The sequence below is a fragment of the Stegodyphus dumicola genome, chromosome X1 (genome assembly GCF_044657685.1).
Source record: "Stegodyphus dumicola isolate Sdum_Otavi_A_Nest chromosome X1, ASM4465768v1".
Lineage (NCBI taxonomy): Eukaryota > Metazoa > Arthropoda > Arachnida > Araneae > Eresidae > Stegodyphus > Stegodyphus dumicola.
The window spans coordinates 155,322,739-155,348,502 of record NC_140780.1 but is presented as its reverse complement, the minus strand read 5'-3'; the positions used below and the strand labels follow the sequence as shown (position 1 = coordinate 155,348,502).

The following is a 25,764-nucleotide window of genomic DNA, read 5'->3' as shown; positions in this document are numbered from 1 at the left end:
GTTTCTTATTTTGTTGTAAAATGATTAATTATAACATACATACAGAAAATCTGTGTATTTACATAAAATAGCTAACAAGCCATATGAATAGGATTTGAATGCTGTAGTATATGAGAATTGCTTGTGAAATCTGTGATACTTTGTTTATGAGCTCTTTTATGATTTTCTACAGATTGGGAATTTCAAAAATATAACATTTTAATCAGTTTACTGAACAGAAAAGGTGTATTATTAGAAGTATAATATTATGAAACATTATTGTAATTTATGGTTCACAAAGAACTATTTCTAAACCATGTAATGAGACATTTTATTAATAAATTTCAATGAAAAATCGTTCTAGTTTTCTAAATTATACGAGGCAAAGGAATAAAAAATACTCTACAAAAGATTTAGTTTTTTCTATTAAAATATGCTTTTAGTTAAAAGTTTTTATGTGTAAAATTTTTAGGTATTTTGTGAGGCACAGAATATTGAAATATTTATTTGAAAAGATAATGTGTTTATAAGACAAAAATTTAACCTGATTTTCGGTTTTATGATTTATTTCTATAACTTTTCTCCCTTCCACCTTTTATCTCTAGTTTTAAATTTTTCAAATTCATTCTAAGTAATAAGATTTTTTGATGAAGTTTCATTAAAGGTATATATGTTTAGCTTTTTGTTGTAGCATTCCTCTTTGGTCTACATTTCATTTAATTAAAAAGAACCAAAAGTTTTAAGTATAATTGAGCGAGAGTAGTAGCTTAGAATGTTTATTATTACATTTTTAAATTGCTTAAAATTTTTCACAAGTTAAAGCATGAAAAATGTAAGAAATAGAATGTTGTTCTAAAGTATGTTTGTGGATTGTATGCATAGTGTGTTTATGTATGTTGACCCCACCTCTGAACCAGAAATGAGATTTCTTTTCCAAGGAATTTAAATAACATGTGCAACATTTCAAGTACAAGTTTCATTGTACAGATGTCATTTCTGTAACTGGATCTTAATTTTCTTCATTAAATTCATACTTTTCACTGCTTTTCATGTGAGCAGCTGTCAGTGTAGGTATTTTTATGTGCTAAGTCATTTTTAATGAAGATATAAAGTGATATGAAAAAGGGGAAATTTTTTTTCTTAATTTTTCCCCCGTATAAAGTATCTTTGGGTGCTGTCTTTTGCCATGATAATAAATTGTATGTTATACTACTGCTCACTCATGAAAGAGTAGTTGCAGTTTTGTAAACATTGTTCTAAAATGAATAAAATTGGAATGCAAGAAATTTTGTTTTATTTAAAAGCATTAAATTCATACTTATAATTTTTTCTGTTAGGTTTCTGTGCAGACATACGTATATATAAAAATGTGTGCTTCTTATTTCATTACCATCGAAGAACGTTTTAATATATATGAAAGATAAAACATTGCATTTTTTACAGCATCATAGAAATTTTATTGAAGTACTTGGCAAGGCATAAAAAGATTAGAACCTTTACTGAATTTAAACCATGTAACTTATGGAGCATCTCCATTTGTTCTGTGAATTCTGGTCTCTACAGAAATTGGAAAATTGTGTAGAACATTATCTACAGATATATTTTCTTGGAAAGAAATCTGGTTTCTCTTCCTTCGTTTTCTAAGTTTATGTCTCAGATTTCCAATGTGTTTTGTATCTTTCATTTTGCATATAAAGTCAGTTTCATTTTCAGAAGTACTGTCAGAAACATTTTTATTTTTAAACCCTACACCTTCCCTTTTTTTCCAGTTTCGAACTTTGGTGATTTTTCTGCCTGATATTTGTGTATGAACATTTACAGATATACCATGACCTTTTATTAATTGTAAAGGTGTACTTTGATAAATATCTGTACTTAAAATTTGATTTGCTTGTGGGTATTGCAGAGATTTTGCGACTGGTAAAGTATGTGGAACCATCGAGATATCTTTCTCAGGATTGTGCATGCTGAACAAATCTTCACTCATAAGCTTAGCATTAGGCATAATTGTTTCATATGTTTTATCTTGTCCGTGCCCTAGATCACCTTCAAATGCAGCATTTATGAGACCTGTATCTTTGACACATTCAGTATATTGAGGAATTGCAAGCAATTCACTGTTATTAGTATTTTTTACGCAAATTTCACCTTGTCCGCTTAGTTTTTCTATGTCAATACCAGAAGCAGAAGTTACTTGCGACAAAAGATCATTGAAACCTGCATTTGGTGTAGTAGTAGAGTCTGTTTTCATACTAGGTATAGTATTGCTTCGAGGAAGAAGTGGTTGAGGTGTTGGATTCCATTCTTGTACCACTTTACCCATTCGCAAACGAGCTGTTGGTTGTTTTGAACGAAATAAATTGTATCTTCGTCTTACCTCAGCAGCACTGCCGCCTGCTTTTCGCAGTTCTTGTACTGTTCGTTTTCCAACACGCTAAGAAAAGACATCAATAAATCATTCATTAAAACTTTAATTGTTTATTATTCAGTTATTTTTTAATTTAAATTTTAAAACTTTTACTATTAAGATTTTGCTCAAATGTTCATGACTTTTGCATTGATTCTTAAATAGTTAGATAGTATAAATGCATATAGTTCAGAAGCCACGTTAAATACATCCATATTAACATTTATATGTTCCTTTCTTGCCCGAACTAAAATATGTGATAACATGTCTTGCACATGCTTTTTCTATATTCGGTCTTAAACGTAGTGTTGTAACAAAGCAGTTACCTAACATTACTAATTTTGAGGTAGCTGTTCATGATGAAGATATTTTATATAATTCTGCGTATTTTGAAATAACGATTAGAGATCCCTTCCTCTACTAAAAAGGAATCATTGAGCTATCATATCACTTTACCAACAGTTGTAATGTAGATATTCTCCTGACATACTCATTCATCTATATCTTGATGTGGATATATATGCAAATGAAACACTTGAGATTTACTGGATTCAATTTCTAATCGTCGTGCCAATAAGTTTTTTCTGTGTTTGTTGTTAGCTTTAACGCAGGTTTTTGACAATTTCGGTGGAATTGCTTTAAAAAGTCGTATAGATATTTCCAAGAATCGCAAACTCTAGATGTTAGTACAGAGGCAAGGCTGAAGTAATTTAAAAAGCAAGTGAATACACTGCAGGATTTCCTGAAACTTCCGAAGAAGTATACAGTAGCTCCTTAGGGAAGTTACTGTTTGCATGAAAAACAACTAGCCAACCAAAGTTCCAAGTTTCTGTGAAAATTTTGAAAACAGAAGTTATTACCACTACTAACCCAAAGGATAGATGGGCATCACCATCCAAAACAAGGAAATGACTAACTGTTTTCAAAAAATACAATGAATTTTCTCACTCTTCATTGTTAGTAGGGTGATAATATTTTTGGTTATTGAAATGCAGAAGGAATACCACAACTTGTGAAGTAGTTGGGATAGGAGATTTATAAGACTTTTCTGAAGAAAAGATTGACATTGAAGATTTTATTAGAACTCTTCGTAGTGATTCGAGATTCTATTGATGATTGCTGCAACACGCATCTCATTATGTTCCTGACAAAGATTGAAATCAAATTCAGTATCATTTCAATACAAAGCAGGTAGTTCCAGTTAAAGGCTATACTTGATGAAACCTCTAAACTGAAGATCTATATTTCTAAAGTTATACAATTCTTAAGATTAAGGAACTGTGTATGTGGGAAACTTTCCCATGCCTTATGACCACTTGTAACTGCCAAGGAATTGAGTGCTGAACTTCAAGAGCCTAAACTAAAAGCAGAGTAGAATAAGAAGGTAATGCCAGATAAGGTTGAGCTTTTCACACGCTAGAGCAGAAAAGTTTACAGAATTCATTTCTCATTTTTCAAAAGAATCATATTTTGGACTTAAGTTAAAATGCAAAATGTCTACGTATATAAAGATTCTGAGCTCAGAAATTTCTTCTCTAGACTTTGAGCTGTGTAAAAATTTGATTTGCAATAAAAAAATACTCTGCATTGATTCAGAGTACGCTGCTGGCCATTAAAATTGCAACACCATGAAGGAAAGCGAATACAAAAAAGATATTTATTGCACTTAAACAGTATGGCATGAAGACAAAATGATTAAATTTGTAAGCAATTTGAACGTTTACAGGGGTGCAAGAATAGTAGAAACAGCTGCCAATCGAATTTCGAAACTTGCTGGTAAGCATTTCCTCTTATTCGAGGCATAACACGATATTCTAAACAAACTCCAACCTTTCACTTTCCGAACGAGAAATCAGCTACTCAACTTTTCCTTCATGCAGTGCGTCCTGCGTCGTCTAAATGCGCTGAAATACTAATCATTTGCATATCCCAACTTCTACCTTTCATGCGATTTTGATGTTCGTCAGATCATTCCTTCCTGGTGTGGCAGTTTTAATAGCCAGCAGTAGATGAAATTTTAGAAAAAATGATTTTGGGAGTCAGAAATTTAATATTCTGGTCCTCGTTGAATGATGAAATTACTTCCTGTATTTTTATGTATGATATATTGGTTTCTGTCACATGATAAGCTCTTGACCATGTCAAAGGTGAACAGCAGGAAATTATTCCTGATATTGTAGACAAAACTAGAGTGACAAAGAAGTGTTTGCTGAAATCATGTACTTGGAAATAATCTCAGATGATGCAGAAAAGACTACATCATTTACTTCTACAGAAATAACGTTTAATATTCGAAGATGAATTACGACAAGTAGAAGGATATTCGCTCCAAATGGAAAATAGCTAGCGGTTGAAAGTTCTGTCCAAGAAATAGGCAAATTCGGAGCAAGCCAAAGAGACGCTAAATGAGAATAACAAATTTTATAGACTATTGTTAGGATTTAAGTTAAAGCAGCTGTATACTTAATCGTTGGAATCTCAGAGGTTCATTTAAAAATTTCGTCGAAAAATTTTCAAGCGACGCTATAGCGCTTGTTTTAACTAAAATTCTGTATGTTTTTAAATTAAAAAATATTTTTATTTCATGCGCTTTCTTTAGTTAAAGCTAATGGTAGCTAGAAAAATGTATTACTCATAGGGATTTCAAGGGGAGTAGCAGTAAGGTGTTGAGCTTCTATATTTTGGCAGCCTAAAAACATCAATTGCACATCCAATGAAAGGACAAATATGGACAGCGCAATCGCACTTATGGTCAAGCGGTCAGCAAACAGAACTCATTACCCGCGTCTCAGTTATAAGAAGGATAATCTCGAAGATTTAGTTATAAAGACTAAAACATTTTCAGTTTTTGATGCGTTAAATATATTTTTATACCGTCATGTAGAAAAAAAGACCATCTTTAGAGAAGACTAAATTTGTCCCTGGACTGTTCGTCATTTGAATTATGCCCAGTAACTATTATTGATTATGGTTGCAGCTTTCAGGAAGGATGCCTTGTTAATCTTAAAATGCAGTGGTCTCGGCAGTAGATCCAGTGAATTTTCATTAATATATTGACGGGGAAAAAATGAAGGAGCTATTATAAAAAGTTTCTTCATGTTAATTTTATTAAGTGAAATCCAATGAAAGGTAGTTCGTTGGCAAATCAAGGTCATCGATGTCTGGGATTGCCTTCGCTCCACAGAGGTATGTAAATCCTTTAGTTCCGTCTTTTGTCACGATTGGAAAGGAGTGCTTCAAATTTTACTTTTTAGGACCGCAAGAGTAGGAAAATAAAATTTTCACATGTAGAATTTGGAACATGTCTTTGAGGAGTGGTGAGAAATGCCATGCGATTGGCAGAACACTGTGATTTGTAGAGATCTAAAAGTAGCGAAATCATGTCACGAATATGAAAACTGTTTAAACACATTGGTTATGTATGCAGATACCATGGTCAAGAAGATGTGCCACAACAGACTCTGAGAAACGTTTTTGGAAACCATTACGAAAAGAATTCAAATGTATTGCAATCTGGAGAAGCAAAATCCACGCAATAAACCTGAAGACATAAGTCAAAAATTTTTGGTAGAGAAGTAGTAGAATTATGGTACGAGTATGACCGTGCTTCATTTTGAATGGCCGCACTGACTTACACATTTCTTAATCTAAGCAACTATAAATGTTGAAATATACAAAGAAGAGGCTCTTATCTTTATATCAAGTTCTTTAGGCTCTTGTCTTTATATCAAGGGCTGCATTCGGTGCTAAATTCCTCGAAGTAGACAATAATGCTTGTCCTCTTTGCACTGCACTAGTAACCGATTATCTTGAGGGCGAAGAAATCCAGCGCATGGGAGGGATCCCATAATCTTGGGATTTAAATACGATACAGCAAATAGGAGACACACTAGGACGCAAATTAACATCGCCGTACCCCATATGTAGTACTTACTCTACAGGAACTTCAGAGCTCTGTTTATTATGAATACTCTTTATTGCTGCAGGAATTCCTGGGCAATTTAATACACATCAAAATCGCTGCAAAGCTTGCATTTCACTAGGGGTGAACACACCTTATTAATTTTTTCCGTATATCTTAAAAAATTTTCTAAAAACAATTTTTCTTTACATATCATAGTTCCTATGCTCTTATCACATACTGGACCGCTGTCCTAAATATAGAATGGCCCAATTAAATCTAGACACTCCGGATTAGGCAAGAGGAGACAGATGCTAACTACCAAAGTGGGCAAAAGCCAATGGGCTAAAACAAGGCAGAGCACGTAAGCTGAGCAAAGGGGCCTCAAAGAGAAGCCAAACGGCTAAAAGAGGAGGGGGATGCCTTTCGGCTGAAAAGAGAAGAAGCAAAGTGCTAAAAACTGGTCTAAGAGAAGGGAAAAGCCGTCACGCCTAAAAAAAGGAGGGGAACAGGCGAAATGAAGCAAAGCTTATCCACTAAAAAGGGCTGAGAGGGAAGGCTAAACGGGAAAGAGAAAGATTTGTAAACAAACCAAAAAGGGGGGGGGAGTCATGACGGCTAAAACAGGAAGAGAAGGGACGACCAGTGAGGCTATAATGCTAGTGTAATTTTAAAAAAATCTCTTTACATGAATGAATTAATTAAAGCGGAGTAAAATTCAAATAAACAGTTATACAAACAAAATAATAATCATAACAAATAACAAAATAATAGAAAAATTCAAATAAACAGATAATACAATTTGCTACAGGTGTAAGTAAACACTGTAGTGACTAAATAATTGAAGTGAATGGAAGGAAAAATAACAGAATAACAAACATTGTAGGATTAACGATAAACAATAAAGTCTGAGTCGTTTACATGTATAAGTTGCATAATTGACTTCATGGCATTAAGAGTAGAATTACATTTATCCAATGTTCCCAGTGTTCTATTACCATAAGCTATATAGTCGAGGCAGTACTTAGGAACAACATCAGACAGCCCGGTTTGCTGCAAAATACAAAAAAGCTTCTCCGTCTACACCGCAAACACGTATTTGATAGAGACTATGCCAGTTAAAAACATGAAAGAGAAACCTATAACTAATTATGCAATATTGGACTTTATATTGACTCTTTTTTTCAAATTTCATTGCTAATTCCCTCTTGAGTAAGTAAAATATTTGTAAAATTTAGTTATGTATTTGACTGTTGTCCTATTAATAGGGACGCTTGTAACTTAATAAAATCCAAACAATATATGAAGATTTAAGACACAATAACACGCCGAATAAACACTAATTCAGAAGTCAAACAACAAAAATCAGCGTAATATTTTCAAAATTTTTACAGGACTAGTTTCGATGGTTTTACCGAACCACCATCCTCAGCTGCAAAACCGTAAATGAACAAGATAGGACTTGTTTCATTATTTCTATCTTGTTCATTTGCGGTTTTCCAGCTGAGGATGGCGGTTCGCTAAAACCATCGAAACTAGTCCTGTAAAATTTTGAAAATATTACGCTGATTTTTGTTGTTTGACTTCTGAATTAATATCTGAAGATTTTTGTTTTACGTGTGTTACTACCTCGTATTATTGATATCTCTAAAGTGTTATATTTTGCCTCCAGAAATTTTTTAGAGTAGTCCAATATGTGTTATTTAAATTTATTCTTTGCAGAAATAAGTGAATCTGCTTTTTGAAAGTATGCCAGGCATGACAAAGATCTTGTGCAAATCTTATATTTTTAGCTGCAGTATCATTCAAATTACATGAGTTTTTGTAGTTATTTCCTTTAATTTTTTCTCTAGCAAATTATAACTGCATCGATGAAAGATTTTTCCACTATAATGTGACATATTGGCTTTAGTGCCTAATAGTTCGAGAATCATTCATGTCTTATTACTTCTCAGAATGAATTTTAGAGTTTTTTTTTTTTTTTTTTTTCCCCTTAAACCGTGTAGTTGTGCTAAGGTAGCAACGAAACAACAACGTTCATCTATCAAATTTCTTAGTAGCGTCTTAAACACATACTTTATCTGTATTGTTACAGAGGAAACCCGGAACTTTAGTGTGTTTACTATCTTTTGTCATCTCTTCCGCGAAAGTAATTTTTTTTGATTTTGTCGTTTATATATCATTTGTGATTTAGTTACAACGTTCATGTTTGTTTTGCTGTATTCGACTAAACAAACTGCCACAGCCCTAATGCTCGTTTTTTCTTCGGATAACTGTCTGCTCATGTACTGCACATTTATTAGACGTTTTCAAGCGCTTTATTGAGTGGCAGTAAATGTGAACGTAAAGGTTCTGCTCTTGTGTATATGCATATAAATGTTACTTACAGGCAAATAACTTCCAAAGACAATGTTTTAAGCTTCATTTCCAGTAAGTAACAGTTGTTAACATGACAACTACTTGATTTTGTAGTTATTGTCACAACATACTGCGTGTCTACCTATGGTATCACGTACAGAACTAAATTGTCCGAAACAGAACACACCTAAGTTGGAAACTAACACATGGCTTTGACCAACAAAGTAAAAAGCCAATTTCCAAAGATGGCAAATAACTAGGAAAATCTGCTAGACTCTGTGAAACTGGTTTTTCTGTGTCTTGAATTTATATATCGAAGTGTATTCTTATTCCGAATTCAATTTTATATGCTGAGGGATTGAAAAAGAGTTGAGAAGGTATAATTAAAGTTTAGCTGAAAAGCATCTGAGACATTTGAAGTAAATTTTGGAGTTTCTGTCCAAACATGAGTGGCTGAGTCTCCTCATATTTTGGAAATAAGTTTAGAAGAAAGTAGCACGGACCTCTTTAAACTTTTAAGCTAAATAATACTTTAAGCATCACATTTTACCCAAGCGCAGCAATCATGCAACGAACTTTTAAATTAAATGTGAACTATTTGTGTTTTCATGTATAGCAATGCTGCAATTAAACTCTGTACCTTTTCCTCAAGTGAAGTAAACTGATTCTTGTGAGTTAGTCTCTCTCGTGCTTGTGCTGCTATCGCTAGCGTGCATATGCGCGGTGTGATATGTTTTGGTAGAAAGTTCTTTTCTTTCGCTATGTAAATTGTAAATAAATGTGATTGATTAAATAAGTTTAGCTTATTTGTGAATATGCAGAACCAACCTGCCGTAATTGGTGACCTATGGACAAAAAATAAGTTACGTTAATTGGTCACATGCTTTGCTAAGCCTTGCTGTGTTAAGCCTATCCCACTGTGTCGACTTCGCTTTCTGGGTAATTACGATTATTTTGTTTCTGCTCTCCGGAACTATTTCCACATACTAGCAATACTTCCACCCGATCAGCAGAGCCAAGTATCGAAAGTTGCACTTCGATACTTGGCTCTGCAAACGGCAGTGTCTTATAAATAACGTGCCGTTGTGGATCCCACAATGTGACACTGCCTTCATTTACAGCGGAATTACAAGTGATGAAACGAAATTTTCTGCTCTTATAGCGAATATAGATGCGGAAACTCTGTCGCACGTCTCGGATATCGTACTAAACCCTCCGGACTCGGACAAATATAAAAAACTGTCTGAGAGGCTCATCTGTGAATTTTAAGATTCTGAACACCAGAAAATTACAAAAAATCCTCACTGAACTTCAGTTGGGGGATGAACGGTCTAGTCATCTACTACGGAAAATGAAAGAGCTTTCTGGGAAACAGCTTAACGATGACTTTTTGCAAAATTTATGGATGCAACGGATGCCAGCCCATATCCAAACAGTTTTGTCTGCTTCTTCTGAAACACTTGATCAGCTAGCAATTATAGCTGATAAAGTCGCTGAGGTTGTTCAACCTAGCGCAATCTGTGCTACTTCTGGAGCTGGAACGTCCTTGGATTCCAATGCCATCACAACTGAAACCCTAGCCAGGCAGATCGAAGAAATTAGACGCCAAGTTTCTGAACTTTCCCATGCTCGGAGGACAAGTAGGTTTCGGAGTCGCTCAACCTCTCGCTCCAGGAAAGGTAATACTTCCAGTAATGTGTGTTTCTATCATAACCGTTTTGGTGATAAGGCATGCAAATGTGCTAAGCCTTGCGCGTATCAACAGCAAAAAAACCTGTAACTCCCGTCATAGCTGAGATGACGGAAGTATCCAAAAAGCCCAGTCGATTATTTCTTCACGACAGGAAGACTGGCCAAATATTTTTGAAGCAGACTGTTCCTCATAATACAGTGCATCATATCTTGACCCGTGAACCACCTGTGACTTAAAACCAAGACGATTCCTCGTGCTTGTGCTGTTATCGCTAGGTATTGAATGTAGTTCAGAAGCGAAGCTGCGTGGTGAATTCTTCAACTCGCGTTTGTTTACTTCGGCGAAGTGCTACGTGTTAAAGTGCGGGTTTTCTTCCCGTATTGTTGTGTTTAATTTGTGCTTTAAGTAAAGCTAAAAACAGAGTGTCTTGTTCTCCTGGTTTGGTTTTTTTTTAGTGAAGATTAAGGTAGGAGAATTTTCCTTTTCATTTTCTTTTTGCGCTCAGACGCAAGTGCGATGAAGAAAGATGGAATGGAGCTCTGACCTGGACTGTCAGTACAAACCGCCCATATAGTCAGAGCGTTTATTAAAAATTTACGATGAAAGAGGAATAAGAAATTATATTGTTTTTCTTAAAGGTATAGAGAAGAATATTAACGTAAACAATTCTAAAATTTTGAAAGATGAAATATCTAGCAAAGTGGCTTTAGTTAAAAATATTGACTTCATTAAAATTATAAGAGATGGAAGGCTTCTAATAATGTAAACAGTATTTAAGAAAAGATATAATTTAAACTCTCCTCTCCCAGCAGCCAAGCACTTTTTAATGTTTCATTAATAATGGTTAGACCTAGAAGTTATTTATTCATCTCATCACTGAGAATGCTGTTCAGGGTGCCTCACAGAGGGTAGACACATTTATTAATAATTTAAAATTGAAGTGGAAGGTACTAGTGAATCGGTGGCTGAATGTGCATGGCAAGTTTTAAACATATCTGAATTGCATAATGTAAAGGTCTCCCCGATGCTTGCCATGTCTGAACTGACAAGCAAATTTCTTCTATCATCCATTCCAGTAGAAGTCGAGCTCTCAGAGCTAGCTAACGAGTTGAATCATAATAACGAGATTGAAGTATTAAATTTAAGAAGATTTTTAGCGAAAAGTTCAGACAGTAATAAGAAACCTTTAGAAAGAGTACTCGTTACGATTGCAGGACACCAGTTGCCAGAATATGTAAAAATATGGTTGACAAGACATAGGATCAAAAGGTTCTACGATAATCCAAGGCAATGTCCTCAATGTCTGAGGTTTGGTCACGGGATTAAAAGTTGCAGAGGATTAGTCAGATGCGGCAAATGTAGCGAAAATCACACCAGGTCACAGTGCCAAAGTGAGCAGATCAAGTGCGCATTGTGCAGTAACTCACATGAAGCATCCTCGAAAAACTGTCCCAAATACATCGAAGAGGGCAAAATTCTCAAATATAGTGCTGACCATCATGTTCCCGTAGTAGAAGCAAGGCAGGCTGTAGCAAACAAAAATTCTTATGCGAAGGTGGCAGGAACTCAGGTGTCTACTCCTGCAAAGGAAGATTTCCTGAAAGTCATGACTCCAATAATAGCTGCGCTGCAAGGATCTTTTGAAAGTGCGTTAAAACAGCAGGCTGACTACTTCGAAAAATCTTAGCAGGATTGGATCAAAAATATGAAAGCATGTTTAACAAGTTCGATACAAAGTTGAGCGAGATATCAGAATGCACTAGAGATAAGCATATCGGGGAAAGAGCTCTTGAGTCTGACAGTGACCTGGACTTGGATGAGCATATTACGGAAGTAGAAGTAGTAAGAAGTAAGGGCAAGAAGCCCCATTCTAAATCAGAACCTATAACAAGGGAAGCCTGCATTCAAAGCAAGTTCGACATGAGCAAACCAAAAATGTCTGGTCAAGGTTAGAAACCGGGATTTTTATTCATAAAATAATTATTTTTCCTGCTTCTCTCTTTGCTTCTTTTTCTCATCTAGTTCGATGGGACCTACGTTTTGTTCCTGGAATGCAAGAAGTATCTCCATCAAAAGAATCTTTATCATTAGCAGGAAAGAGTTCTTCTGCGACGTGTTAATTATTCAGGACACCTGGCTTTCTAATTTAGACGGTTTTTGCTTACCCGATAAAGTTATTTTTCGCAAAGATAGATTAAGCTCCTACCAAGGCGGGGGTCTAATGATTGCCATCAAGAAACAATGGACAAGCTTATTTGTATAAGATAGCAGTTATGATTTAGCGGGAGGGGAAATTATGAGAGTAGATTTCCGAGCAAATAGTTTCGATATTTCAGTGATCAATGTCTATCTTCCCAATGGCCAGTTCAGCGTGAAAGCGTGGGATAAAGTTCTACGTTGCCCGGCAAGTTTATTATCTTAGGAGACTTCAACTGTCACAACCCGACTTGGGGGTCAAGCAGGCTGTCAGCAGGGGTAGAGTGCTTTTGGAGTGGTGTAACAACAACAACCTTTGCATTCTAAATACAGAGAAGCCCACTCATGTTAGTCCCGGAGAAATTGAATCCTGCATTGACATCGCTAATTGCTCTGCCGAGCTTTATGGTCAATTGAAATGGAAAGTTTCTCCTGATCCCTTTAGCAGTGACCACTATCCTATAAAAATTAAGTTCGCAAATGATAACAACGCCTCTGCTGCTGGCAACCAGAGAATAATCGTTCGCTGTGGCTGGCAGAAGTTCGCTACAGAAAGCAGTAACAGATTCAGGGCTTTGCACCTAGGAGAAAGGAACTTGGAAAATTTCAACCACATCTTGAGCGCCACGAAAAAGGAGAACCTCAAAAAATTGCGATTCAACGCAAAAACAGCCCGTGGTGGGACACAGAATGTAACTTCATTCTTGGCCAGAAAAGGAAATGTCTTAGACTCGTTAAAGCTCATCTTTCAAGAGGATACTGGATCTCTTACAAGAAATGGAATGCTTACCTTAAGAGGATCATTAATATCAAGAGAAGGTTTTATTGGGAAAAAATTTGTAGCCATACCAGAAAGGATGGCAATTTATTTAGGACAGTTAAAATATTCAAAATAATAAAAGTCAGGTCCAGTTCTCTAACAATATCTTAAAGTACCAGAATGGCCACGCCTGGTCACCTGAAGAGCAAAGTGTAGTTTTTGCTAAGTACTATTCAAAATTCACTATTCAAAAGTTCATTCCCCTGGATTTTAGTGATGAAGAGGGTAGCTGTATTAATAATTCCTTCTCAGGTTTTGAGCTCTATAAAGCTATAAGGGGCCTCAAAAACTCAGCTCCGGGACAAGATGACCTGACAAGATATTCTATTACAGTTTTAGCTGATGACTGCAAGCAAACACTCCTTGAGGCCTTCAACAAGTCATGGAATTTCGGTCTAATCCCTAAGAATTGGAAAGAAGCTATTGTTATCCCGTTTTTGAAACCTGGGGGCGACAGTGCGCTGGTTTCTAGCTACAGACCTATTTCTTTAACGCAAATTCTTGCCAAAGTAATGGAAAGGATGATTCTCAATAGATTACTTCCGAGGATCCAGCAAAGTAAAAGACTCTCAAACATGCATTACGGCTTTCTTCCAAATAGAAGTTGCCTGGTCTTGCTTAATAAATTGTTCAGTAGTATCCTGCACCACAGGAAGCAAAGGAAAGTTGTTCAACTGGTGGCTCTTGATCTCAAAGCTGCATTTGATTCAGTTTGGCATGATGGCCTGCTCTATAAAATCATGCAATTCGGAGTTAAAAGGAATAGTATCCTGTGGATTGCCAATATCTTAAACCGGAGAACTATTAGAGTAAAGTGGAGAGGGGTTCTTTCAAGAAGCTATGAACTTATCAGCGGATCCCCTCAGGGCTGCATTTTGTCTCCTTTTTTCTTCACAATTTTCATGCTCGATATCTATGAAATTATCCCGGCTGATGTCGACTGCTACGTGTATGCGGACGACATATTCTTCTACAGTGCAGATGTCTCGTCCTCCAAGGTAGTCAGTAATTTGCAGCGTGCGCTGTTCAAAGTTCATAGATGGGCTAAAGAGTGGAACTTATGCATTTCTCCAGAGAAAAGTAAATCGATTATTTTCGACGGGACAAGGAGTAGTGAAGAGAATCTCTTGAAGCTTGATGGTGTTAGCATCCCTACGGAAGATCACATTAAAATTCTGGGCATGTGGTTTGATAGTAGATTGAGCTGGAACGTCCATGTTAATAAAATAGTACCGAAACTGGAAAGAATGCTGAATACTTTTAAATTTATCGCAAGCTCCAGGTGGGGTGCCAGAAAAATGGATCTCGTTAATATTGCAAATGCTACAATAAGAGGAAGAATAGAATATGGCAGCTGTCTCCTTTTGTCTACCTCTCAACAAAATAAGAAAAAGCTTGAAATAGTTTATAATCACGCTTTAAGACTGGCTATAGGGGCGCCTATCAGCACTCCTCTCCCGTTGTTATATGTTGAAGCAGGGGTCTTTGCCTTAGATACAAGAAGAGGCATCACCGCAATGAAGTTCCTAATAAAGAATATCGCTCTGTCAGCAGCCTCTCCCATTGCGGAAAATCTGAAAAATTGCTTGCAAAGATGCAAGTACAAGTGGAGCAAAAATACGTAAGCCCGTTAGCCAGTGTGTTAAAGATAAGCTACGCAATCTCGATCTATATTTCAGTAAGTGCATTACTTTTAACAATGAACTAGATTTTTCTGAAGAAGTTAAGTGTTGTTTCAAACCTAATGAGTACGAGTTCCAGAATAAAACTCTTTCGGATGTGGAGATACAGCAGTTTTTCCGTTCCATTATTAATGATTATGTGATTCAAGGGTTTAAAATCTACGCTACAGACCGTTCCAAGTCCGATACAGGAGTTGGCATTGCGGCTGTAAATCGTACCGTGGCAATTGTCAGCCAGCGCATAGACTCCATCTTTTCAGCTGAGGCTTGGGCCATTTGTGAGCTCCTTGCGATACTGAATCCTCACGATAAGATAGCTGTCCTTACAGATAGCAAATCTAGTCAGCGCGTTGAGCTGTGTTCATAGGAGATCCAACTCTCTCATTCTTAAGCTCTTTGAGCGGATTAAGTCTTTCCATCACCTCACAGTCATCTGGGTTCCTGGCCATAAGGGTATAGGGTTCAATGAAAGAGCGGATAAAGTTGCGAAAAGAAGAAATATGAATAACTTGGGGGATATTTCAGCAGAGGATGCGTGTAGGTTCATCGAGAATACTATTAAGGAAGAGCAAGTCGACAGCTGGCGGATTTCTTACAACGGCCACAGATTCAGCTACTGTAATGTTCACTGTGAGTGGAGTAAGGGTTTAAACATCGATAGGAAAATGGAAGTTCTAATCAGTAAAATAAGATTGCAAAGGTTGGACACGACTCAACTGTTCTACAGGTATCGTAGAGCGAATTCGCCATTTTGTGACTCATGTTATACGATTGACAGTACTGAACATGCAGTTATTCACTGCACAAAGTACGATAGCGCCAGAAACATTATGCTCAAGAAAATAAAAATCAGCAATATTGACCTCTTAGCTGATCTCTTAAATCATTGTAATAAGAAACTTTGGAGATATTATTTTTTAGGCAAATTTGTCATCAAAGACATTTTAAAGAATTCTTAAGCACTTTTAGTGTACGGGTTTGGTTTTCGGACCGACGTTCCCCCCCTGAATTGGAGGGAATGCGTCCTTGGGGCTTAACTTGTAAATAACTTTATTTTGAGTTGGAGCATAAGGCGCCAAAGGGAAGCCAAACTTCAAGAAGAAGTTATCGCTAGCGTGCATATGCACGGCGTGATACGTTTTGGTAGAATGTTCTTTTCTTTCGCTATGTAAATTGTAAATAAATGTGATTGATTAAATAAGTTTAGCTTATTTGTGAATATGCAGAACCAACCTGCCGTACAAATTAATGGTTGAAAAGTGAAATTTTAAAATGTTCGCATTTAACCATTAACTTAGGTAAAATTTGAAGGTCAAAGAATTAATCTGCCAGTGAGGAAATTCGTGGTAGTATAAATTAGTCCGTGAATGAATATCTTACTTTCGATAAGAAATTTGACTAAGATCTGAAACCTGACAAATGATTTAAGCTAAGAAAATTGAGTCTGGTTTAAGGTTGTATTAAAATTCCTGGAACATAATCCTCCGTTTCTGAAGGATCGAGTCGTAATAAATGATATTTTTATCTGAAATTAGAAAGAAAACAAAATTATATGGAAAACAATCGGGTGAAAAGGACATTTTAAAATGAATAACATTTATCATTTCTTCAGTCATATTTTACTTTATCCCGCTGAAAGGTCATTTTAAAAATTTGTTTTCTAACACTTGTGGAATTGATCTGTTATACTACAAAATTAGTTGTGCGACTTTTTTATAATTGCTGAGTTGCTAATATCCTTAAAATAGTACTTTAAAGCATTTGCAGATTTTGCTTTGCACATTACTTATTTTGTGACCGCATTTCATCTTTACTGATTTCTTTTTTAAATATGCTAATGCTGTAAAGAAAATAATGATAAATTCATTATGTTCTAATTTAAATGCACATTATGCTCTCTCAATCTGGGAAGTTTGAAATGTAAAGTGTATCTTTCTGTAGTAAAATTATCATTCTTTACGATACTATCTTTGATTAAAATAAAGATTTTTTTTTTTTAAATAGAAGATGACAAGGTACATGTGAGGTAATTTTCAGTGAACGAATTTCGACGTAGCAACAGTGCTACACAAGCTACTAGAAACCTCATATATTTATAGTATTAGGTTAGGGGATTATGACCTCCGAAATGTGGCAGATTATCAGAAGTTGATAATGATCAACTGGCAGCTGTGGTTGAAGATGATCCCAGAATGTCCAGATATGTTACGACCATCGTGCTAGAAGTGTCAGATATTGCTATAACACACTCTTTGCATGAACGCAGGAAGATAAATAAAAAGAGAATTGAGATACCACATCAACGCTCAGCTAAGAGTATGCATTAGCGCTCTATCATTGGCCTTTCTCTTTTTGGCACAGGAAAAGGTTGATTCATTTTTTAATCATATCGTCACTAGTTACAAAATAAATGGGTTCTTTACGTTAGCTGTAAAACAAAAAACAGTCGCTGAATCCTGACGTCTTCTAGCTGCTAGAACACGCCTTCGTCAAAGAAAGTCACTCTTTGTATGTGGTGGAATGTAAAGGACGCTATCTTCTTCGAGCTTATAAAAATGAACCAGGCCATCAGTTCCAAAATATACTGCCATCATCTCGAGCATCTACTTTAGCTCGTCAGACGCCCAGCATTAGTCAGGAGAAGAGGAGTAATCCTTCAGTAAAGTAATGCTAGACCACATAATAGAACAATGACTTGACAAAAAATTCAAGAATTTAACTGGGAAATATTTTCTCACCCACCACATTTACTGCATATCAGACTGTGACCTGTTTCACTCTCTACAGTTCTTTTGCAAAGGGTACAATATTCAAAGATCGAAATGATGACAATCAAACAATCTCCCAAGTTTTGCGATCCGATTATGAAGCTGCCAGATGAGTGATAGTTACAGAAAACAATAGATAATTATTGTCGAAACGATAAGTCCTGCAGCCACCAGAGGGCATTACCTTACAGGAAAAACTCATCTCCTGCGCACCTGGAGACAGAGCGAGGCAAAGACGAGGAGATATCAGACCACGCCGAAGGTGGTGACAATGGATTTTGATCTGATCGCGAGCAGGCGCTAAGTGACTGCTTAAACATATAAAGTGGTGCAAAATTGTCCTTGTGTTCAACAAGCGCGAGAATGCCTTAAGCCACTGTTAAAAGGATTCCTCATTATTTCCTGAATGACATCATCCTTAACTTCCTCCACAGAAAATCTGGGAGCCTGGTCCTGGATTCGACCAAATAAGAAGCAAGCTACAGTACTGTTTTCTATTAATTTACTATTTTAATCATGAGTGTGTTAAATAATATAAAAAAGCAAGACTTCGCAGAAGAGTTAGGCCAAACAGTGCCGGCTGAAGCGAAAGGGATTGAAATTAAAAACTATTGTTGAGAATTATTATTTATAAAACTGATAGTGAATTTGTTCGCGGAATTATTAAAGCTGTTGCTGAGGATCAAAAGAACAAAGTGACTGAATAGTCAAAATTAGAGCGCAAAAAGAGCGCGAAAAAAATTAAGTTAGCTCAGCTTGAGAAGGAGATCGATCTCCAAAAACTGAAGCTACAACTGGTTGGTGAAAATGCCGATCCTGCTGTTTTTACAGATTTTGAACTAGCATCGCGAAGTTTAGAAAATATCATTACAAGTGTTAAAACACTAACTATAGCTACCCCTCAGAGACCGGAAGCTCTGCATTTGTTTTTTCAGTCGCTTGAAAAATCTTTTACTACCAAAAGCGTTACAGTTCAGTTAAAATCAGAAGTGTTGATTAATTTATTAGGTGATAAATGTAATCATGTTTGAACGTACGCTTCTGAACAAGAAATCGCGGATTATGATAAATTAAAAGCACTAATCTCGAAGGAATTTCAGTCGACACCGCGTGAATGTTTGAATAATTGTAAAAATGCGCAGAGACACTCATGTGACTTGCATGTTTATTTCGCTTCGCGACTCGGTGCAACTTTCGATTATTATTGTAGGTTAAGAGAAGGAGATGGTTTTAAGAAATTGTGTGATCTCATTGTATCTGATAAGTTGTATGAAACGCTTGATTCTAAAACAAAGGAACATATTAGTATTCGGAAGGGCCAAAATTGGTTGCCGCCTAATCAACTGGGGAGAGAATGTGATTTATTTTATTAATCCAGGGGTAAGTCCTTAGCTGATATCAGTAACACGCGAACTGAAACTTCAGAAAATAAAAAGTTTAATTTTTCCAAAAACAATCTTATAAAAGCACAGACCAATTCAAAGTTTCAGGGCGCAAACTCGTAAATCAAAATAATAGTAAATCAGAACGTATTCGGAAGTGAGGGTGAATTGTTAATTTTGCGAGAAATCGCCCCAAACATTTCGAAAAGGAGGAAATTTTATCTCAAAAAAAGGTATCCGGGTTAAATATTAGATCAGATAGGACAGCAAGGAATGAGTTAGAATTTATTGTTAGAATTTATTGAATTGTTGATTGATGGTAGGAAAATAAAATGTGTAAATCGCTTTTTCGGAAAAAATACCTTCTCAATTAATAGAGATTAAATGTTCTTCTGGTCACGTGGCTTAGGCGGAAATGGCTAAGGTTATTTTTTCTTTATGCGAAAGCGAAAAATAAATTGAACTAGAGGCAGCGATGGTTTGTAAGTTGAAAAATAGATTGTATTCCCCCCTTCCTGTCTGGAAAGGTTAGCTGGCATCTGCTCTGGTCGGGTGATGGTTACGTAATATGGAAATGATTCTGTCCCTTCGAAAAGGAATTTTTTGTCTTTTATTTCTGTAGCCAGTGAGGGAGACAGCGAAATAGAATTAACTCACATTACGGACAAAGAATAACGCAATGCTGTTTCCACTGTTAGTAAAGAGTATTTTTTTTTCTTTTTTTGTCAATGGCAGATTGTGAACAATTACAAATGTAACCTAGTCCATTAATTTATACAAGGCCGGATGTGGTGGTCTCCTTATTATGGAGGCACCTAATAGGTGGTCCACCATCGCCCTTCCTATGAAGGGACGGACATTTACAACCATGTTTTCTCCGGAATTTCTCCAGGCCCTTCGGTATCGCAGTCAGCTTCCCTGACCACTATACCGACTGGACGGCTATTAAAGAGTATAAACCACGAGAAAAGCTCCGTAGTATAGATTTAAAAATGAAATCAGAATCAACTGCTGGCCATTAAAATTGCAACACCAGAAAGGAATGATCTGACGAACGTCAAAATCACATGAAAGGAAGAAGATATGGGGATATGCAAATGATTAGTATTTCAGAGCATTTAGACGATGCATTAAGGAGGAAAGACGCCTGAAGCATTGCATAAAAGAAAAGTTGTGCAGTGCATTTCTCATTAAGAAATCACTTTGTAAGGTCGGAGTTTGCTTTGAATATCGTATTATGCCTCGAATAATAAAAGGAAATGCTTACCAGCAAGTGTCGGAATTCGATAGAGGCAGGATAGTTGCCTATCGAGAGTGTGGATTATCGTTCCATGATATCGCTCGTCCCACTGGTCAACATTCAACCACTGTTTTCGACATTAGACTTAAAAAATATTTTTTTCGTGTACCTGTGGAGGAAAACTGCACGAAATATTTGGCATCCATTACACATGCAAGTCTGTACGAATTCCTGAAAGCGCCTTTTCGGTTTGTGCACGTCATCTAGTGTATTCCAAAGATTTAGCAAAGTTCCAAAGTTTTATTTATAATGTGTTTAGAGGTTTAATTCGGCATGACGCTGTTTTTACTTACATGGGCGATTTTATTATTCCAGCGCGAAAGGAGAAAGAAGGTTTAGAAAAGTTAAAACGTGTTTTAGAAGTAGCCAAAGAATACGGTTTGCAGTTAAATTTTAAGAAATTCCAATTTTTGAAAAGAAAAACAGAATTTCTCGGGTATATTATTGAGGTTGATAAAATCCCCCCCCCGTTCTTCTGAAAAACCAGGGCCGTTCAAAATTTCCCGGGGCCCAAAAACATTAAGCAGATTCAGAGCTTCTAGGTTCTTACGGGATATTTTAGAAAATGTATTGCCAGCTATTCAAAAATATCCAAATCGCTAAGTGAACTTCTTCGGAACGGGGTAGAATTCAAATTTGAGTCTGAGAAAAAAAGAGTCATTTAACAAATTCAAAGAACTTTTCTCGACAAGGCCTGCTCTTCATATTTTCAAACAAAGATCACGGCTAGAATTGCACACAGACGGAAGAAGTCACTGGTTTCGGAGCTGTTTTGCTACAAATGTCCGATAATAAACAGTTACACCCTATTTACTTCATGAGTAAAAAACTAACCACAAGAAGAGAAGCTATCTAGTTATAAGCTTGAAGTTTTAGCTATAGCGGAAAAGAAATTCAGAAATTACCTTTTGGGATCTAAGGTCAGAATAATTACTGATTGCGATGTCTTTCAAAAGACTATGTTTTGGTAGTCCCTCGAGAATAATAAGCGATAAAGGTATTGCTTTTATCTCTACAGACCAAGGAAAGATCCAGCACATATTTATGACTACTGGCGTTCTAAGAGGAAATGGGCAGGTGGAAAGAATTCATTTGACTCTGATTCCAGACCTATCCAAGTTATCCATAGAAGATCCTACCAAGTGATACAAATAACGTTGGAGATGTACTGAGCAGCACTAAGACTAAAGTACAAAGAGCTCCTCTTTTGAGTCCCACTGGTGTTAAAATGAGAAATCGAGAGGATTTAAAGATTATTGAAATTCTAAAAGAAGAAGAAACAAATATTATGATGGAAGATCGAGAAGATATGAGAGAGGAAGCAAGGAAAAACATTCTAGGAAGCAAGGAAAAACATTCTAAAAATTCAGGAAACGAACAGAAAAACGTGCAACAAGAAGAGACAAGAGGCACATGTATACAACGGGAACGACCTAGTGGCCATAAAAACAACACAGTATGGAGGTGGTCTAGAGTTATTCTTCGGCCGTACCGTTTAACAACGAGCAAAACCGATACCAGGTGGGAAAAGTTGGACAACATGAAGGTGCTGGCTGTACAACTACAGCAGCGGGGTCATATGAAGCCCTGAACTGTTCCAGCTTAAGACTGCGCGGCTCCTCCGCACTTGTATTTTTGTTGTTGTTTTTTGTTTTTTTTCCCTTGTCTTTTTTTAAAGCTTATTTTCAGGTGCTATCTTGATATACCAGTGTCGCTGGTCCTTATTTTCAAGGCCGAAAACAAAGTCAGGATCGCCAAGCTGGGAGAACGGAAAGTCCTGCAGCTACCAGGGGGCATCACTTGACCGAAAAAATTCATCGCCTGCGCACCTGGAGACGAAAGAGGCAGAGACGAGGAGATGTCAGACCACTCCCCCCGAAGGTGGTGGGAATGGACTTTGATCTGATTGCGAGCGCGAGTAGGCTGAGTGACTGTTTAAACATATAAAGCGATACAAAATTGTCCCTTGTGTTCAACTAGCGCGAGAAAGCGCTAAGCCACTGATATATCCCAATTTAATCTGTAGCATTTTACATTATTAAATGTTCTGTGGCGTGGAAAAAGGATTTCTCATTATTTATTGTATGACATCATCTTCATGTTCCACCACATATATCATTGACGAATAAAACTTCTTTGTAAGTTAAAAAAAATCTTTAAAAGTTGTCATTAGTTTCTTTAAAATCTTATGTCGTATTTCATTTTCTAAGGAGCGCTTTGAATGTGCTTAAAATACTAAAATAACATTACCTTCCAGAGTGCAAGAGCCTGCTTCTTCTCCTTTGCTTTTGACTTCAATTTAGTTTTAATAACTATCACTCCTCTGATTTCCGTGTCTTTATCTGATGAGGGCATTTTAATGGAGTAAGACTGTATGAACTCCCTGGCTGATTTGCTGTCAATGGCTCGTTCTAGAGCAACGATTATGTTGGCCCACTGTTAAAAATAATAATTATTTAATCGCTATGCTTCAGTTCTAAACAAAAATCGAATTATCATAATTTAGTTTTAACAGACAGTGATTATTAACATACCTGTTTAACCCATTCCTTCTCAGATTGAGTTATAACTTCACAGTAGGTATTACCCATCATAGCTATGAGCATATTCAGAAGAAGGATTGGTGTAAATACCATGAACATGGCAAATACTAGTTGTGTTAATTTCTGATAATATGTCTCTCTAATCTCTTCGTACTGAAACATATAATAAAATAAACAGTTAAATATAGATTTTGAACATTACATTTCTACTAATTAACAGAAGTTTTGTAACCTCTTTCTTCATTTAAATTCATGAAATTTGGAAGTTGTTTCACGAGTTTAAATATATATACGATGTATGTGCGCTGTTCAGTAAATAATTGTTTATTTTTATGCATGAGTTTTAGTATGTATCTTTGTTAAAAAGAACATTTTTGACGTAATCACTACTAACTGCAATCATGTCGTCAAATACGTGCTGTACATTGCTTTTCAGTTAAGATCTTTTCTGCATGCTTCATAAAGATTGAAAAATTAGATAAGCGTCTTCTTCGAAGGCATGAAGATTCCTCGAAGTTTTGGGGCAAAGCAATCGCGCTTCACTAGATCTGGGCTGTATGTTGCATGAGGAACATATGTAATGGCGCTTTTTCTGGATACTGTGTAACGGCATTAGCTGCATGAGCTATTACTTTGTCTTGAATAAGTCGCCAAGAAAAAGGGTACATGTTTAGATGCTTCTTTTGGTTATGATATCGTAGTTTTATCGAAACCAACTGGTGATACTGCTTTGTAATTGTCTTCGCTTGATTCTGCATCTTCTGAAAAGTCCCTGAATAAGTACAGGTACAAGTGGGCTGGACATTAGAATTTAACCATTGCTGAGTCAGGCATAGTCCCACAGCATTTACTTTGCAGCTCCGCCAAATTTTGATTAAGAACATTTCCAGGGATGGTCTCAGGGTCTTCCTCTCCTGTTCCCCTAACACTCAGCAGCCCGACAGGACTTTCGAATTGCAAGAATTTTAAGTGTCCCATGCCGTACAGGCATTCTACACTAAGAGAACCGAACCTGGGTCCATGCATACGACAGCCAACGTCACTAATCACTATACGATCAGAGCGGCAAAGTCCCTGAAACGTTTCAGAGCGAGGCAGCCAATCTTTACCATACGTTTCTGTTGCTGTTTTACCTAGGTGAAAGTAGAATTTTATATCTCGGTATTACTCTTTGCTGGTAGAGCCTATTTTGCTGAAGGCACACTGAAAAATATGTTTAATTGTTCGATCTGCATGAGATTTATAATATCATGCTACCATCTAGCCGTTCAAAAATATAATTCCAGTTGTATATAGTCGCGACATAATTCCACACAAAAAAGTCTCATTCTTTATTGAATAGCCCTCGTACGATGTCATGCTTAACTAAAAACTCTGCATCTGCTTTTTAGATGATCTGAATATTTTTAAGTAGCAAACTGCAGGAATGCTGTCAAAAACTGAGTTGGTTAGGCAGAAATATGAATGTGTTATTTCAACTAGATTATAGACTGTAGCAACTAGATATAGCACCTCACACACAATACAGAAATGGTGTAAGGTTCGTAACTTCGAATAGTAAAAGGAAATTGTGATCGTGTTGATTATTAATTAATGTTTCCATATAAGTTACTATAGTGGATACATACAACATTACATATGAGTAACACCGTTCGCATTGCTAACACTTGATATTTTGCCGCCAGATGGTATAGTGGTTAGGGGAGCCGACTACGATACCGAAGGACCCGGGTTCGAATCCTGGAAAAAGCCATCGTTGTAACTACCCGTTCCCTTCATATGAGGTAAGGTGCCTCTGCAATAAAATGGCCGCATCTTCGGGCTTTAAGAGTGGACAATGCCAAAAAAAGCACAAAATAGTGCCCGCAGTTCGAAATAATTGATATTCTTTTATTCAATTTTTTATATGTACTGTTGTAAAATGTATTATTATTGTTTTGATTATCTCTCTACCTTATTTGCACTGTATATTTAATTCAAAATTAGATTAGTGATTATGGCATGAAATGTATATCCCATGCATGGCAAGAAGCTGTAGTATGCAGCATCTTGATGGGAAAAAAATGATTTTCAGAACTTCATTGAATTATGGGGGCAGTTTTCAAACCTTAAATCCCTTGCTTTTTAGCCTCATTTAGTTAATTCATACTGAAAAAAGAACGTATATCTTGTGTGAGCTTTCATCAAAATGGGAACAAACACTGACTGAAAACAAATTTAGTTAACCGTAAGAAATAAGTAAAATACAAAGGAATAAAACTCAAACACAAATAAATGCGTACAAATTAAGATTATAAATATGTGGGTTCAATTATTATTTTATATCCCAGGTAGAGAATCGGTCATTTGAAGTTCGAAAAACGGCGTTTCTAAATTCAAAAAAATAGCCTAATAGCACTGCGTTGCCACATGTCATTGTAACTGACATATTTTTATTTGCCTATCTGCAGCATTTTGATAGTTCATTTTTTTATCACTATGCATTTTTAAACGAACAGGCACGTACGATTTTCCTCAGATGTACTGAGAATTTCCCCCCCCCCAAGGTGGCACACCTTCCTAGTGAGCTTCTTGTACAGAAGTAAAAACCCGTTTTTTGCCAAAGAAAACTCTTATTGCCCTTGTCTGTATTTCAGAGTTTTATTGTATATACATATCTACATAAAAATATATCACATATTAATTATTATTTTTAGGAGTTAATATCCTTTTAAGGAAGGTTTTTGTTGTTTGAC

The 25,764-nt window shown here is 36.2% G+C and overlaps 1 protein-coding gene across 1 annotated transcript in view; it reads right to left on the bottom strand.

Annotated features, from left to right (window-relative positions):
• Positions 1-1,498: 1,498 nt before the first annotated feature.
• iav (transient receptor potential cation channel subfamily V iav) overlaps positions 1,499-25,764 on the bottom strand; it is a 105,018-nt gene continuing 80,752 nt past the window's right edge. Inside the window, exons 13-15 of the mRNA XM_035369725.2 lie at positions 23,021-23,182; positions 22,737-22,922; positions 1,499-2,413 (exon numbers count right to left, since the gene is read on the bottom strand). Coding sequence (XP_035225616.1) covers positions 1,499-2,413; positions 22,737-22,922; positions 23,021-23,182 — 1,263 coding nt within the window. The remainder of the gene's footprint in view (positions 2,414-22,736; positions 22,923-23,020; positions 23,183-25,764) is intronic.